The 16668-nt window shown below is 51.5% G+C and overlaps 1 protein-coding gene across 3 annotated transcripts in view; it reads right to left on the bottom strand.

Moving 5' to 3' along the window:
• lactb (lactamase, beta) overlaps nucleotides 1–3051 on the bottom strand; it is a 62702-nt gene extending 59651 nt beyond the window's left edge. For all 3 annotated transcript variants that reach the window (XM_052042651.1, XM_052042647.1, XM_052042650.1), the window contains exon 1: nucleotides 2635–3051. In XM_052042651.1, coding sequence (XP_051898611.1) covers nucleotides 2635–2967 — 333 coding nt within the window. In that variant the 5' untranslated portion in view covers nucleotides 2968–3051. The remainder of the gene's footprint in view (nucleotides 1–2634) is intronic.
• Nucleotides 3052–16668: the final 13617 nt, after the last annotated feature.

The raw sequence follows: 16668 nt of genomic DNA on the forward strand, positions 1-16668 counted from the left end.
TGTTGGCCTGTGAGTAGTGGTGTTCCGCAAGGATCTGTGCTGGGACCTCTGCTATTTGTGATGTACATAAATGACCTGGATGAGTATGTTGATGGATGGGTTAGTAAGTTTGCAGACGATACCAAGATTGGTGGAGTTGTGAATAGTGTAGAAGACTGGCGACAGATGCAGCATGATAAAGATCATTTACAGATGTGGGAAGAAAAATGGCAGATGGAGTTTAACCCGGATAAATGTGAGGTATTGCACAACAGTGGGACTAATGTCAAGAGGCAGTACGCTCTTGAGGGCAAGACCCTTAACAGTGTTGAAGAGCAGAGAGACCTTGGGGTACAAATCCATGGCTCACTGAAAGATAGGGTGGTAAATAAGGCTTATGGAATGCTTGTTTTCATTAATCAAGGTATTGAGTACAGGAGTCGAGAAATTATGATGCATCTCTATAGAACTCTGGTTAGGCTGCATTTAGAGTATTGCGTACAATTCTGGTCATCTCACTACAGGAAGGATGTAGAGGCTTTAGAGAGGGTGCAGAGGAGGTTTACTAGGATGCTGCCTGGAATATGAGGAGACGGTGGACAAACTTGGGCTCCTTTCTCTGGAGCGGTGGAGGCTGAGGGATGATCTGTTGGAAGTGTATAAAATTATGAGGGGCATGGATAGGGTGGACAAGCAATATCTTTTTCCCATTATTGAGTGATCCAATACCAGAGGGCATGCTTTTAAGGTGAGAAGGGGTAGGATCAGTACAGACATCAGGGGCACGTTTTTTACTCAGAGTGTGGTGGATGTCTGGAATGTGTTGCCTGATAGGGTGGTGGAGGCAAATTCACTGGGAGCTTTTAATAGGAGCTTGGATGAGCACATGAATGAAAGGAAAATGGAGGGATATGGGCATTCTGTAGGTAGAAGGGATTAGCTATGTTGGCACAACATTGTGGGCCAAAGGGCCTGTTCTGTGCTGTACTGTTCTCTGTTCAAAGTTTCTAAGACATGATCTGACCTACACAAAGCCATGCTGACTGTCCCTAATCAGGCCATATTTTCCCAAATCCTATCCCGAGGAATCCCCTTCAATAGCTTCCCTACCGCTGATGTGTGGCTCACCAGCCTATCATATACTTCATTATCCCTATTTCCCTTCTTGAAGGGAGGCACAACATTTGCTACTCTTCAGTCCTCCAGAACCTTGCCTGTTGCTAATGAGGATACAAAGATCTTTGTCAAGGCCCAAGCAATCTCCTCTCTTGCCTCTTTAAATAACCTAGGATAAATTCCATCTGGTCCTGGGGATTTACTCACCTTAATGCACTTCAGAAAACCCAGCACCATCTCCTTCTTCATCTCAAAATGCCCCAGCACATTAGCATGCCCCACAGTAATCTTCACTTCTCCATGTCCTTCTCCTTGGTAATACTGACACAAAGTATTAATTCAGTACCTCACCCACATCCTCTGACTTCAAGCATAAATTCCCTCCTTTATCCTTGAGTGGTATTACCTTCTCCCTAGTTATCCTCTTGGTTTTAATGTAAGGATAGTATGCCTTGGAATTCTTTTTAATCCTACTTGCCAAGGACATTTTATGGCCCCTTTTGGCCTTCCTAATCTGCTACGAGATCTTTCCTGTTATCTTTATATTCCATTTTTTATATTAATTCCATTTTTATTCTCACCACATTCTTATCAACTCCCCAAACACCAGGGTGATTTACAATGCCAATATCTTTGACATCTGTGAGGAAATCAGGGGACCCAAAAGAAACCCAAGGGGTCACAGAGAGAACATGGAAACTCCACACAAACAGCACCGGAGGTCGGGATCATTTCTAGATCTCTGGTGCTGCTGCCTGAGACCATCAGAATCAATCTGCCCTGATGTTTTCAATCATCACCCCATCTTACTGGCTCCATCTCCATTTGTTGACAACCATCAATGGTCTGCCTCACACCCTCATCACAAACTCGACACTTGTCAACATCCTCCAACCTCACACTCACATCCCACTGCCTCACCCCCAATCCTAAGCATCCTTCACTATCATCCCTATCTCCAACCTCCAATCCACTCCATAACCACACCACTCCACTCTGTCACTCTGCCCCAGTAATCCTCACTTCTCATCACTCCACACCAAGCTTTCCAACCCCCTTCCCATAGCCAAGTGCTGACCTACACTCCCTCGCCACTTTCCCCATCATGTCCTAACACACTCCATCACCAATCTCCATTCCACTCACTGGAACTCACTGGGGTGGGGGAGGGGGGAGGAGGGGGAGGGGACGGGGAATGGGGGCAGGAGGGGGAGGGGACGGGGAATGGGGGCAGGAGGAGAAGGATGGTGGGGGAGGGGGAGCCTGAGGCGAGGGGGAATGGGAAGGGTGAGGGTTATCCGGGGTGGGGAGGTTGGACCTTGGATGAGGGTTGGGGAGGGGAGGGGGAGGGGGAGGGGGAGGGGAGGGGGAGGGGGAGGGGGAGGGGAGGGGAGGGGAGGGGGAGGGGAGGGGGAGGGGAGGGGGAGGGGGAGGGGAGGGGGAGGGGAGGGGGAGGGGGAGGGGGAGGGGAACCTGGGCCAAGGCTGCTGGAGATGGAGGAAGCAGCCGGGCCGGTGGATCTGCCAAGGCCGAGCTTACCTTGATCCTCTGCAGCAGGTCCCGCCCCGCCTTCCGGGCCGTTTCCAGGGTCCCGGCCGCCGGTGTGCGCTGCCGCACTTCCGCTTGCGACTGGCATTCCGACTGTGGGATCCAGTCGCCTCCGCTGAGGCCCAGAGTTAAAGCGATGCCGAGACCTACCCCTACACCCAGGCCCAGGCTCCGGCGGCAGGCCCAGGCCCAGCCAGGCCGAGCCCAGTGGCTGCACGGCCGCTGCAGCTCCGGCAATGGGGGTCGATGAAGGGGCCAGGCGGCCACACTGGCGGGCCGACGCCAGCCCAGAGTTCGCCAGAGGCGGCCCGGGTAACTGGACATGTCCGAGGAGAACGAGAGGAGGAGCAGGAGGGAGGAGGTCCGGGCCCGAGGGGGAAGAGGAAGGAGGAGGAGGGGCGCTGAGTGGGGAAAGTAGGGGAGGGGAAGGAGGGAGGGGTTAGGGGGAGGTGGGAGGGGAAGGAGGGAGGGGTTAGGGGGAGGTGGGAGGGGAAGGAGGGAGGGGTTAGGGGGAGGTGGGAGGGGTAGGGGAGGAGATGGCAGTGGGAGTAGAGTGGGCAAAGGGATGTTGGGTGGGCGGGGGAGTGGGAAGTGGTTGGGGGGCAGGGGGAAGTGGGTGAGGGCAGGGGGGCAAGGAGTGAGCGGACGGGGAAGTGGAGGGCGAGAGGGGTGTGAGGGGAGAGGGAAGGGAGTGGGATGGGGAAGGGCGAGGGACAGAGCAAAGTGTTGGGAAGGGGGAAATGGAAGGTGGAGAAGGGGTCGCTGGGGGAGGGGTGGGGAAGGGTTGGGAGGGGAAGAGGGAAGGGGTAGGAGAGGGATAGGGGGAGGGGAGAGGGAATGGGTGGGGAGTGAGTGGGGTGGCAGGAGGAGGGGTGGGGGTTGAGGGAAGGGGTTGGAGGGGAGAGGGTTGGGTGGGGGAGCGTCGAGAGGGAAGGGGAGAGATGGGGGCGAGAAGGGGTGGATGAGGAAGGGGAGAGGGAATGGGTGGGCAGTGAGGGAAGGGGTGGGGGGGAGAGGCATGGGAGGGACAAAAGGGGAGGGGAGTGGTGGGTGGGGGAGTGTGGAGGGGGAGTGAGGAGTGGGGTGTGGAGGGGGAGGGAAGGTGTTGGGAGAGATGGAAGGTGGGGTGAGGGGACAGAATGGGTGGGTGAGGGAGGGGTGAGAGGGAAGGGGTAGGAGGTGGAGGGGAAGTGGGAGGTGGGGGGAAGGGGTGGGTAGGAAGAGGGGAGAGGGAAGGAGGGATGGGAGGGGAGGGAGGGGGTGGGGGGGTGATGGGTGGGTTGGGGGAGAGAGAAAGGGTTGGAGGGGGAGAGGAGAAGGGTGGAGGGGGTGGGATAGAGAAGGGGTGGAAGTGGGAGTGAGTGAGCGATGGGGAGAGGGAAGGGGTTGGAGGGGAAAGGTGGGAGGGTGAGGGGAGAGGGATGGGGAGGGTGGGAGAGAGAAGGTGGGAGGGAGGAGAGAAGGGGTGGTTGGAGGAGGGGTGTGGGAAGGGGTGGGAGGGGGAGGGAAGGGGTAGGGGAGGATAGAGGGAAGGTGTAGGAGATGGGAGAGGTGGGAAAGGAAAAGGGAAGAGGTGTTGGAGTGGGGAGGGGGAGAGGAAGGGGAGAGAGGAGCAAAAAGGGGTGAATGAGGAAGGGGAGGGAATGGGTGGGAAGGGGCGGGGGCAAGAGGGAAGGAGGGGGAGAGGGATGGGGAGGAGCAAAAGGGGAGAGGGGAGTGGAGGGGAGGGAAGGGGTTGGTGGGAGAGATGGAAGCAGTGGGGTGAGGGGGACAGAATGGGGGGAGGGGGAGAGTGGGAGGGGGTGGGAAAGAGAAGGGGTGGAAGTGGGAGTGAGTGAGGGAGGGGGAGAGGGAAGGGGTGGGAGGGTGAGGGGAGAGGGAGAGGGAAGGGGTGGGAGGGTGAGGGGAGAGGGAAGGGGTGGGAGGGTGAGGGGAGGGGGAGAGGGAAGGGGTGGGAGGGTGAGGAGTGGGTGGGACGGGGAACGGGGATAGGGAATGGGAGGGAGGAGGGAGATTGAAGGGGGAGAGGGGAAGGGTAGGTGGGATGGGGTGGGCAGGGATTGGATGGTGGGAGAGGGCTGGGCGGGGCAAAGGAATGGAAGGCGGATGGGATGAGACGGGAGGGGGAGAGAGAAGTGGTTGATGAGAGGGGTCAGGGAAAGGTGGATGGGGGAGGGGAGAGGGAAGGGCTGGGAGGAGTTCGGAAGGGGGAGGATGTCGATGGGGGAAGGGTTGGGGAGAGGGATGGGGTGGGTGGGTGATAGGGGAGGGCTGGGGAGGGGAAGGCAGGGGATAGGGAGAGGGAAGGGCTGGTATTGGTTTATTATCGTCACTTGTACCGAGGAACAGTGAAAAACTTGTCTTGCATACCGATTGTACAGATCAATTCATTACACAGTGCAGTTACATTGAGTTAGTACAGAGTCCATTGATGTAGTACTGGTAAAAACAGTAACAGTACAGAGTAAAGTGTCACAGCTACAGAGAAACTGCAGTGCAATTAGATCGTGATGTCATAGTCCATCTCATTGTATAATGGAACTGTTCAATAGTCTTATCACAGTGGGGTAGAAGCAGTCCTTAAGTCTGGTGGTACGTGCCCTCAGGCTCCTGTATCTTCTACCCGATGGAGGAGGAGAGAAGAGGGAATGACCCGGGTGGGTGGGGTCTTTGATTATGCTGGCTGCTTCACCAAGACAGTGAGAGGTAAAGACAGAGTCCAAGGAGGGGAGGCTGGTGTCCATGATGTGCTGGGCTGTGTCCAGAACTCTGCAGTTTCTTGTGGTCCTGGGCAGAGCAGTTGCCCTACCAAGCCATGATACATCCAGATAGGATGCTTTCTATGGTGCATCGGTAAAAGTTGGTGAGAGTCTAAGGGGACAAACCAAATTTCTTTAGCCTCCTGAGGAAGCAGAGGCGCTGGTGAGCTTTCTTGGCTGTGGCATCTACGTGATTTGACCAGGACAGGCTGTTGGTGATGTTCACTCCCAGGAATTTGAAGCTCTCAACCCTCTCGACCTCAGCACCATTGATGTAGACAGGTGCATGTACACCACCCGCTTTCCTGAAGTCAATGACCAGCTCTTTTGTAGACATTGAGGAAAGGTTGTTGTCATGACACCATTCCACTAAGCTCTCTATCTCTTTTCTGTACTCCGACTCATCGCTGTTTGTGTACAACGGTGGTATCATCTGCAAACTTGTAGATGGAGTTAGAGCAGAATCTGGCCACACAGTCATGAGTGTATAGGGAGTAGAGGAGAGGGCTGAGGACGCTGCCTTGTGGGGCACCAGAGTTGACAATAATCCTGCCGGAGGTATTGCTGCCTATCCTCACTGATTGCGGTTTGTTGGTTAGAAAGTCAAGGATCCAGTTACAGAAGGAGGTGTTGAGTCCTAGGTCTCGGAGTTTGGTGACAAGCTTGCTTGGGATTATTGTATTGAAGGCAGAGCTGTAGTCAATAAACAATAATCTAACGTAGGTGTCTTTACTGTCCAGGTGCTCCAGAGCTGAGTGTAGGGCCAGGGAGATGGCGTCCGCTGTAGACCTGTTTCAGCGATAGGCAGATCGCAATGGGTCCAGGTTGTCTGGGAGGCTGGAGTTGATGGGTGCCATGACCAACCTCTCAAAGCACTTCATGATGGTGGATGTCAGTGCCACTGGTCGGTAGTCATTGAGGCATGTTACCAGTGGGTGGGCGGGTGGGAGTTTGGGAAGGGGTGGGTGCGAGCGGGAGAGGGAAGTTATGGGTGGGAGGCGAAGAGGGGAGAGTTGGGAGGGGGAGAGGGAGGGAGGGATGGGGAGAGGGAAAAAGGGAGGAGGGAATGGGAAGGAAGAGGGAGGGGAGAGGGAAGGAGTATGAGGGGAAGGGGTGGGGCAGACGGAAGGGGTGGGGGGAGGAGTGAGTGAGAAGGGTGGGAGGGAAAGGGAAGGGGTGGGGCAGACGGAAGGGGTGGAGGGAGGAGTGAGTGAGAAGGGTGGGAGGGTGAGGGAAGGGGTGGGAGGGTGAGGGAAGGGGTGGGGGAGGAGTGGGAAGTAAGGGTGGGTGGGAAAGGGAAGGTGTGGGGGGCAGACGGAAGGGGTGGGAGAGGGAAGGGTGGGTGGTGAGGTGGGAGAATGCTGGGTGGGGGAGGGAAGGGGTGTGGGGAGAGGAGAGGGAAGGAGTGGAGGGAAGTGGAAGGGAAGAGGTGGGAGTAGAGAAAGAGGTGGGCTGAGGTGGGAAAGGGTGGCCGGAGAGTGAAGTGTTGGGTGGGGTAAGGAAGGGGAGTGTGGGGAAGGGATTTGTGGGGAATGGAGAAGTGAAGAGGAGAGGCAAGAGATGGGGAGGGTGGTAAGTGGTGGGGGGGGGAAGGGGTGGGGAGGAGAGGGAAGAGGGTGGGGGGAGAGTGTGACTGGAGGATGAAAGGGCAGTGGGTGCCGAGTGTGTGGAAGATGGTGGGGAAGATGGAGAGGGTTGTGGTGGGAGAGGGATAGTGGGAGGGGGAGGGTAAATGGGATGGGGGAGAGGGTGGGGGCAGGAGAGGAAGGGAGGGATTGACGATTGGGGGAGGGGAGCGATGGGAGCAGAAGGAGGGGGTCGGGAGAGGGACTGGGAGCAAGGAGGGATGGGACTTGGCAGGAGTGATGGAATGGTGAGGAGGGAGGAAGGGATTGAAGGGGAGGGGGTGAAGTGAAAGGAAGGGATGGGGAGAGGGGAGATGAGGGAGTCAGGAGGGTGGTGAAGGAGGGGGAGGTGGGGAGGAGGCAGGAAGGGAATGGAGAGCAGGTGAGGGAGTGGGGAGGATGGGGAAGGGGTGTGGAAGGGGGAGGGGTGTAGGGGAGGGGGAAGTGTGAGAGACAGGATGGGGAGGGACAGGGAGGGGGAGATGGGAGGACATGGGGAGAGGAGGTCAGGTTGGGAGAGGGGAAGGGGAGGGAGGAGGCAGAATGGGTGGAGGCGGAGTGGGGATGGGAGGGGCAGACGAGGGGAAGGGAGGGCACGGGAAATGGGGAGAGGACTGGAGATGGTTGTGGGGAGTGGGGGAGGTGGGAGAGTGAAGAGAGCAGGTAGTGGAGAGTGGGAGGGGGGAGATGTGGGAGAGGGGAGATGTGGGAGAGGGTGGGGAGATGTGGGAAGGGGAGGAGGAGATGGGAAAGGGAGTGATGGCAAGTGAAGAGGGGGGAGGAGGGTAAGTGATGGGGAGGAGAGATGGGGGAACTCTGGGCAAAATTCACTTGCTTTTCTTAAATATGTTGCCACTAACATCCTGTAAAGGTAGGGAATTTTGGCCAATTTCAGTCCTACTCTCAAGATGATCAAAAAATTGATTCTTTGGCCATTGTCTCAATGATGTTTGCAGGAGTTCATTGTGCTTAAACTGGAAGCTGCACTTCTTGCAGTACAGCAGTGACTACACTTTGGAAATTAATTCATTGGCCAGACAGAGCTTTGGGATATTTTAGAGACATCTAGCCCAGAAACAGGCCCTTTGGCCCATCGAGTCCTTGTCAATAATAGAACATAGGATAGGACAGGCCCTTCAGCCCACCATATTGTGCTGAACTAATTAATCCAGTGACTCCTAAATAATCTAATCCCTCTCCCTGCATATTGACCATATCCTTCCCTTCTCTGCATTTTCATTTGCCTATCTAAGAGTCTCTAAAAGCACTCCTATGCTACCTGCCTGATATGATCTGGGTGATATGGCCTAACCAGAGTTTCATAAAGCTGTAACATAACTTCAGGACTCTTGAATTCAGTGCTTTAACTCATGAAGGCAAGCATGCCATATGCCTTCTTTACCATGCTCTCAACCTGTGCGGCCACTTTGAGAGAGCCATGTACCTGGACCCCAAGATCCCTCTGTTCATCAAGGTCCCTCTGTTCATCATTTAGTTAAGGATCCTGCCACTAACTGTGTGCTCTCACTTAATGTTGGATCTCCCAAAGTGCAGCACCTCGTACTTGCTCGAATTAAACTCCATCTGCCATTTCTCTGCCCCTATCTGTAGCTGATCTATGTCCCGCTGGATCCTTCGGCAATCCACAACACCACCAATCTTTGTGTCATCTGCAAACTGGCTGGCAGAGATACAAAGATCTTGGTCAAGGCCCCAGCAGTCTCATCTCTCGCCTCTCTTAATAACTCAGGGTGTATCCCATCAGGCCCTGGATATTTATCCACGTAAATGAGACCTAACATTACCTCTTTCCTAATCTCAAGATGCCCTAGCATCTCAGCACGCTCCAATCTGATCTCACTATCCTCTACATCCTTCTCCTCGGTAAATACTGACACAAAGTACTCATTTAGGATCTTGCTCACATCCTACCCTCTCCCTAGTTATTCCCTTGCTCTTGATGTATGTGCAGAATGCCTTGGGGTTTTCTTTAATCCTACTTGCCAAGGACTTTTCATGACACCATCTCGCTCTCCTAAGTCCCTTCTTGAGTTGCCTTCTGGCTCCTTTGTAGTCCTCAAGCACCTTGTTCGATTCCTGCTTCCTAATTCTTACATATGGTTCTTTCTTCTTCTTGATTAAATTAACTACCTCTCTCATCATCCAAGGTTCATGTAACTTGCCATCCTTGTCCTTCCCTCTTACTGGAACAAACCAGTCTTGAACTCTAAATGAAGTACCTATTTATACTCATCTCATTCATCAGCACAAGGTCCACAGCACAATGTGCTCTGCTGAGTCTCATGCTCATCCAGATGCTTCTGAGATGTTGTGAGAATTTTGCATGAACCCATTGTGCAATATGGCTTGGTGTTCACAAACTAGTGAAAAGGATGGAATGGTGTGGTGAAGGTGAGGCACAGTTATTCCCCATGTCCAACCCCTTTCCAGAAAGTATCCCTTTCTGGAAACCAGGTTCTGCTGATGCTGGAAACTATAAACAAAATACTGAAGGTACAGAGTTAGATTCAGTTGAAGTGTTACATTTCGGTAGGAAGAATGAGAAGTAGCAATATAAATGAGAGGGCACAGTTTAAAAACAGGTACAAGAACCTTTGCACAATTAATTGAACCATAGAACCATACAGCACAAAACAGGCCCTTCGGCCCACCATGTTGTGCCATCCATCAAACCACCCTCACACTATCTAAACCTTTCCTCCCGCATATCCCTCTGTCTCACATTCCTCCATAAGCCTATCCAACAAACTCTTGAACCTGTCCAATGTATCTGCCTCCACCACCACCCCAGGCAGTGCATTCCATGCACCAACCACTCTCTGGGTGAAAAACCTCCCACTGACATTTCCCCTGAACCTCCCACCCATAACCTTAAAGCCATGCCCTCTCGTCTTGAGCATTGGTGCCCTGGGAAGGAGGCACTGACTGTCTATCTATTCCTCTCAATATTTTATATACCTCTATCATGTCTCCTCTCATCCTCCTTCTCTCCAGTGAATAAAGCCCTAGCACCTTAAGCCTCTCCTCATATTCCATACGCTCTAATCCAGGCAGCATCCTGGTAAATCTCCTCTGCACCCTCTCCAACGCCTCCACATCCTTCCTATAATGCGGCAACCAGAACTGAACACAGTACTCTAAGTGTGGTCTAACTAGAGTTTTGTAAAGCTGCATCATCACTTCGCGACTCTTAAACTCAATCCCACAATTTATGAACGCTAACATCCCATAGGCCTCCTTAACTGCTCTATCCACCTGTGAGGCAACTTTCAGTCAGGTTGAGAGAGAAGTTACACAAAATACAGGTTCCAGGAAGCTGGGAGTAGGCAGAGGACGTATCACTGTGGGAAAGTCATGATGAACTTTTATAAAACACCGGCTCAGCTGCAACTAAGGAATTGGTCTGGTTCTGGGTGCCATACCTTAGGAAAGATACAAATGTTGCAAAGACACAAGAAACTGCAGATGCTGAAATCTGTAGCACAGTCTGCTGGAGGAACTCAAGTGGGTTGACCAACATCTGTCGAGGGATCAAAAATGAATTGTCAACATGTTGGGTTGAAACCCTGCATTAGGACTGAGAGTGGAGAGGGGAGATAACTCCCTTCTCCTCCCATCCCCTGCCCTCTCCACTTTCTCTCCCCTCCACTTTTTGTCCATTACTCCTCCTCCTCCCTCATTAAATAATAAAAATCTATGGCAAAGAAGATGGCTGTTCAGTCCTTCAAGACTCTACTGGGCAATAAACCATTCCCACATCCAGGCTCTCAGTCCATAGCCATGGAGGTTACGCCTCTTCAAGTAGTCATCCAAGAATGTTTGAAATGCAAGGAGGATTTCTGTCTCGGAGAGTTTCCTTCAGATTCCCAACACTCTTTGGGTTGAAATAAAATATCATCTCATCTCTCCTCTGCTCTTCTACCAATTACCTGAGGGATAATAATTGCCAGGAACACTCACATCCCAAACACAAGCTTTTTTTGAGAGTGTTGTAAATATCTTTTTGACTCTCTCCAATGTTTCCTGTAACTGTGCAAGTTAGGTCCTTTATTTATTTATAACTTTTAAGTAGACTACAGCTAGGTAGGAAAAAAAACTAGTTCAGATGGAGGGCAAGGCGATGTGCTACAGCTGAATGATGTGGGAGCTAGTGGACCCTGCTGTGGTGCACGATGACCACATCTGCAGTAAGTGCTTGAGGCTGGAGGAATTTCGGCTCAGAATTAATAAGCTGGAGTCGCAGCTTAAAACACTGAGAAGCATCAGGGAGGGAGAGAGTCATGTAGATGCTGTGTATCAGGAGGCAGTCACCCCCCCCCCCCCCTTAGAGCAGGTACTTCTAGGGTCCAGGAGGCAGATAGATGGGTGACTGTCAGGGGAGAGAAAGAGAAAGGGAACAGGCAGACAATTCAGAGGACCCCGGAGGCTGTTCCCCTCAGGTATTCTGCTTTGGATGCTTTTGAGGGGGATGACCTACAGGGATCAAGCAGCAGTAGCCAGATCTCTGGCACTGGGACTGGTCCTGCTGCTCAGAAGGGAAGGGAGAAGAGGAGGCCATTAGTGATAGAGGACTCAATAGTCAGGGGAACAGACAGGCGGTTCTGTGGACATGAGCAAGAATCCCAGATAGTACATTGCCTCCCAGGTGCCAGGGTCCAGGATGTTTCCGATCAAGTCCACAGCATTCTTGTACGGGAGGGAAAGCAGCCAGAAGTCGTGGTACATGTTGGTACCAACAATATAGGTAGAAAGAGGGATGTCCTGAAAAGTGAGTTTAGGGTGATAGGTATAAGGCTGAAGAACAGGACCTCAAGGGTAGCAATCTCAGGATTGCTGCCAGTGCCACGTGATAGTGAAGGCAAGAATAGGAGGAGATGGCAGATGAATGCGTGGCTGAGGAGTTGGTGCAGGGGGCAAGGTTTTAGATTTTTGGATCATTGGGATCTCTTCTGGGGAAGGTGGGACCTGTACAGATTGATTGGGGTTACATCTGAACTCGAGGGGGACCAATATCCTTGCAGGCAGGTTTGCTAGTGTGGTTTGGGAGGGTTTAAACTAGTTTGTGAGGGAGATGGGAACCAGAAGGATAGGTCAGTGGAAGAGCTGCAAGGTAATGATGCAGCTCTACAAAACTCTGGTTAGACCACACTTGGAGCACTGTGTCCAGTTCTGGTCGCCTCATTATAGGAAGGATGTGGAAGCGTTGGAAAGGATGCAGAGGAGATTTACCAGGATGCTGCCTGGTTTAGAGAGTTTGCATTATGAGGAGAGACTAAGAGAGCTAGGCCTTTACTCCTAAGAGAGAAGGAGGATGAGAGGAGACATGACAGAGATGCACAAAATATAAAGAGGAGTAGATAGAGTATACAGCCAGCGCCTCTTTCCCAGGGCACCAATGCTCAATATAAGAGGGCATGGCTTTAAGGTAATGGGTGGGAAGTTCAAGGGAGATATCAGAGGAAGGTCTTTTACCCAGAGAGTGGTTGGGGCATGGAATGCGCTGCCTGGGGCGGTGGCGGAGGCAGGTACATTGGCAACTTTTTCTCCCAGAGAGTGGTCAGTATATGGAACGAGCTGCCAGAGGAAGTCGAGGCAGGTACGATAAAAACTTTTAATTTGGATATGAAAGGTTTAGAGGGATGTCAAACATGGGCAAATGGGACAAACTTGGATGGGCATCTTGGTCGGCATGGACCAGTTCAGCCGAAGGGCCTGTTTCTGTGCTGTATAACTCTATAATTATAACTGTCTAAGGAGGAGAGGAGGAGTGGTGAGGAGGGATGAAGGATGATGGGCATATGGAGCCTGGAGGGGTGGGAGAACACAGGAGGTAAGGATCACCTGAAATTGGAAAATTCAGTCTTCATATCATTGGGTTGTAGACTACCCAGGCAGAATATGAGGTGTTATTCCTCTGGTTTGCATTGGGCCTTAACCTGGCAGTGGAGAAGGCTGAGGATGGACAGATTGGTGTGGGAATGGGATAGGGGAATTGAAATGGCATGCAACTAGGAGTCTGGGATGCCCATTACGGACAAAGTGTAGGGGCTCTGCAGATCGGTCACCTTGTCTGCTCCTGGTCTCGCTGATGTAGAAGGGCCACATCAGGAGCACTGAATGCAGTAGACAACTTTGGAGGAGGTGACATGAACCTCTGCCTCACCTGGAAGGCCTGTTTAGGTCACTGGATGGTGGAGAGGGAGGAGGTGTAAGAATGAGTGTTACATCTGCTGCGGTTGTGGATCTCCTGCGGATCTTGTTGCAGCTGGCAGAAATGACAAAGGATGACATGCTGGATGTGGAGACTGGTAGGGTGAAAGGTGAGGACTAGGGGAGCTCTACCTCTACTCTGGAGGGAGGTGGGGTGAGAGCAGACCTGAGTGTTTTAGAGTGGATTCACAGATAGTCACACAGCAGGAAACAAGCCCTTCAGCCCGCCTTCTGTGCTGACCATCAAGCATATATCTACACTAATCTATGCTCATTGTCTCCACATTCCCAACAACTGTGCCCAGATTCTATACATTAGGGGCCATTTACAGTAGCCAATTAACCTACCAATAGGCACACCATGTGGTCATGTGGAGAATGTGCAAATTCCACACAGAGGTCAGGAACAGATCTGGATCACTGGAGCTGTGAGGCAGCACATGTGGAAGAAATGTATCCAAGTGATTCCAAGGATGAGGGAGTTATGTGGGTAATGAAAATCAAAAAACTGCAGATGCTACAAATGCTGGAAACATTCAGCAGATCGGACGGTAGCTTTGAGAAGGGAAAGTTAACCTTTCAGGTCCAGCACCATTCATCAGAACCTGCACTGCAAAGGATCCAGGAGTCAGAATTGTATAACATAGAAACAGGCCCTTCGGCCCACAGGGTCTGTGCCAACCACCATGTCTATCTATACTGATCACACGTGCCTGCATTAATTCCATATCACTTTATGCCTTCTCATTCAAGTACCTGTCCAGATGCCTCTTAAATGTTGTTACTATTCCTGCCTCCACCACCTCCTCCAGCAGCTCATTCCAGATGAGCTCAAATTCTACTCTTAGTGTGAAAAATTTACCCCCCAGTTCCCCTTTAAACCTTTGCCTCTCACAAACCTGTGTCCTCTCATTTTAGGCACTCCCACCATGGGAAGCAGACAGGATGGTGAAGAAAGAGTATGGCATGTTTGCCTTCGTCAGTCAAAGCATTGAAAATGAGAATTGGGATGTCATGTTACAGCTAAATAAAACGTTGGTTAGGCCACATTTGGAGTATTGTGTTGAGTTCTGATCCCCCCATTACAGGAAAGACATGAAGCCTTTGGACAGGGTGTTGAAGAGGTTTGCCATGATGTTGCCTGAATTGAAGTCTATAAGGTTGGACAAACGGGTTGTTTTCTCTGGAGCGTCAGAGCCTGAGGGGAGACCTGATGGAAGTTTATAAAATTATGAGAGGTATAGAGAAGGTAGACAGTCAGAGTCTCTATCTCAGAGTAGAAATGTCAATACTAGAGGGCATTGCTTTAAGGTGAGAGAGGGGAAGTTTAAGGGAAATGTACAGGGCCAGTTTTTTACACAGAGAGTGGTGGGTGCCTGGAACTGACTGCCAGGGGTGGTGTTGGAAGCAGACATGATAGTGATATTTAGGAGGCTGTTAGACACATGAATATGGAGGGATATGGATCACATGCCGGCAGATGGGATTAGTTTCATTTGGCATCATGGTTGGCACAGACATTATGGGCCAAAGGCCCTGTTCCTGTGTTGTACTGTTCATGTAAATCTATGGCTATCTACCCTATCTATGCCTTTCATAATTTTATATACCTCTATCATGTCACCTCTTAGTTTCCTTTGCTTCAGGGAAAATATATCCAGCTTATCCAGTCTCTCCTTATAACTCAAGCCCTCCAGTCCAGGCAACATCCTTGTGAATCTTTTCTGCATGCTCTGTAACTTGATCACGCCTTTCCTGAGTGTGGTGACCAGAACAGCACACAATACTCCAGTGCAGCCTAACCAATATTTTTTACAACTGCAACAATACATCCCAACTCTTGCCCAATGAAGGCAAACATGCCATTCTCCTTCTTCACTGTGTTGCCACTTCAGGGAACTCTATACTTGAACCCCAAGGTTTCTCTGTTCAACAACACACCCCAGGGCTGTGCCATCCACTGTGTAAGTCCTGCATCACTTTGCGCTTGTCTGAGTTAAATTCCATCTGCCATTCCCTTGCCCATTTTCCCAAATGATCTAGATCCTCACCCTCTGCCGATTGTGTCTCCAATTAGCCAGCTCTCCCTGGATCCCATGTAATCTAACTTTCCAGAGCAGCCTTATCAAAGACCTTATCAAAACCTTATCAAAGACCTTACTGAAGTCCATATAGATTATATCTGAGGCAAGGCAAGTGACTGAAGTGACAGTGGTGAGCACTTTGAGACCAGTGACCCTAATTCTATTAGCTTTAAAATAGTTACTGAAAAAGATAGAACTGGTCCACAAGTTAAAGTCCTAAATTAGGGCAAGAACTAAATTTGATGACATTAGACAGGAACTTACAAAGGTTGATTCAGAGAGGCTGTTTGCAAGTAAAGGAACATCGGACGAGTGAGAGGCTTTTAAAAGTAAATTAGGGAGAGTTCAGGGCCAACATATTCCTGTTAGAGTGAAGGGCAAGGCTGGCAGGTTTAGGGAACCCTGGTTGATGAGACTATTAGGGCTCTGGTCAGGAAAAAGGAGGCTTGTGTCAGGTGTAAGCAGCTGGGATCAAGCGAATCTCTTGTGCATAAGGGATGTAGGAGTACACAAGAGGGAAATCAGGAGGGCAGAAAGAGGACATGAGATATCCCTGGCAGATAAAGTAAAGGAGAACCAAGAGCCTGCAGATACTGGAATCTGAAGCAACACACAAAGTGCTGGAGGAATTCAATGGGACAAGCAGCATCTATGGAGTCAATGTTTCAGGTCAAGACTCTTCATCTAGACTGAAAGATAGAGAGGAGCTAGCCAGTATAAAAAAGGTGGAGGGAAGCAGTGGAGCAAGAGCTGGCAGGTGATAGGCAGACGGAGGAGGGAAGAGTGGAAGTAGTGACGGGGCTGGAAGGTGATAGGTGGAGGCAACAAATGGCCGCAGATGATGGAATCTGATTGGAAAGGAAGATGGAGCATGGAACCAAGTGAGGGAGGTGGGGAGATTGGATGGGAACAGTGGGGGGGAGGGGACCCAGTGGGAGGAGTGTATGGGTGGAGTGGGTAGAGGAGGGGAAAGAGACAGGGTGATAAGGACTGGGTGGGTGTAGGAAGAACTGGGTAGATCAGGGGGAGAGACAAAAGGGACAGAGCAGGTTACCGGAAGTTGGAGAATGCAATATTCATGTCGTCGGGTTGTAGACTGCACAGGCTGAGATGCTGTTCCTCTGGATGCATTTAGCCTCACCCTGGCAGTGGAGAAGGCCGAGAACAGACAGGTTGGTGTGGGAATGGGGAGGGGAATGGGCTGGCAACGTGGAGCTCCAGACAGCCATGGCAGACGGAGTGCAACTGCTCAGCGAAGCCGTCCCCCAGTCTCACTAATGCAGAGGACATCATGTCGGGAGCACAAGATGCAATAAATAAGGTCAG

Source organism: Pristis pectinata, chromosome 32 (genome assembly GCF_009764475.1).
Source record: "Pristis pectinata isolate sPriPec2 chromosome 32, sPriPec2.1.pri, whole genome shotgun sequence".
NCBI classification, from domain to species: domain Eukaryota; kingdom Metazoa; phylum Chordata; class Chondrichthyes; order Rhinopristiformes; family Pristidae; genus Pristis; species Pristis pectinata.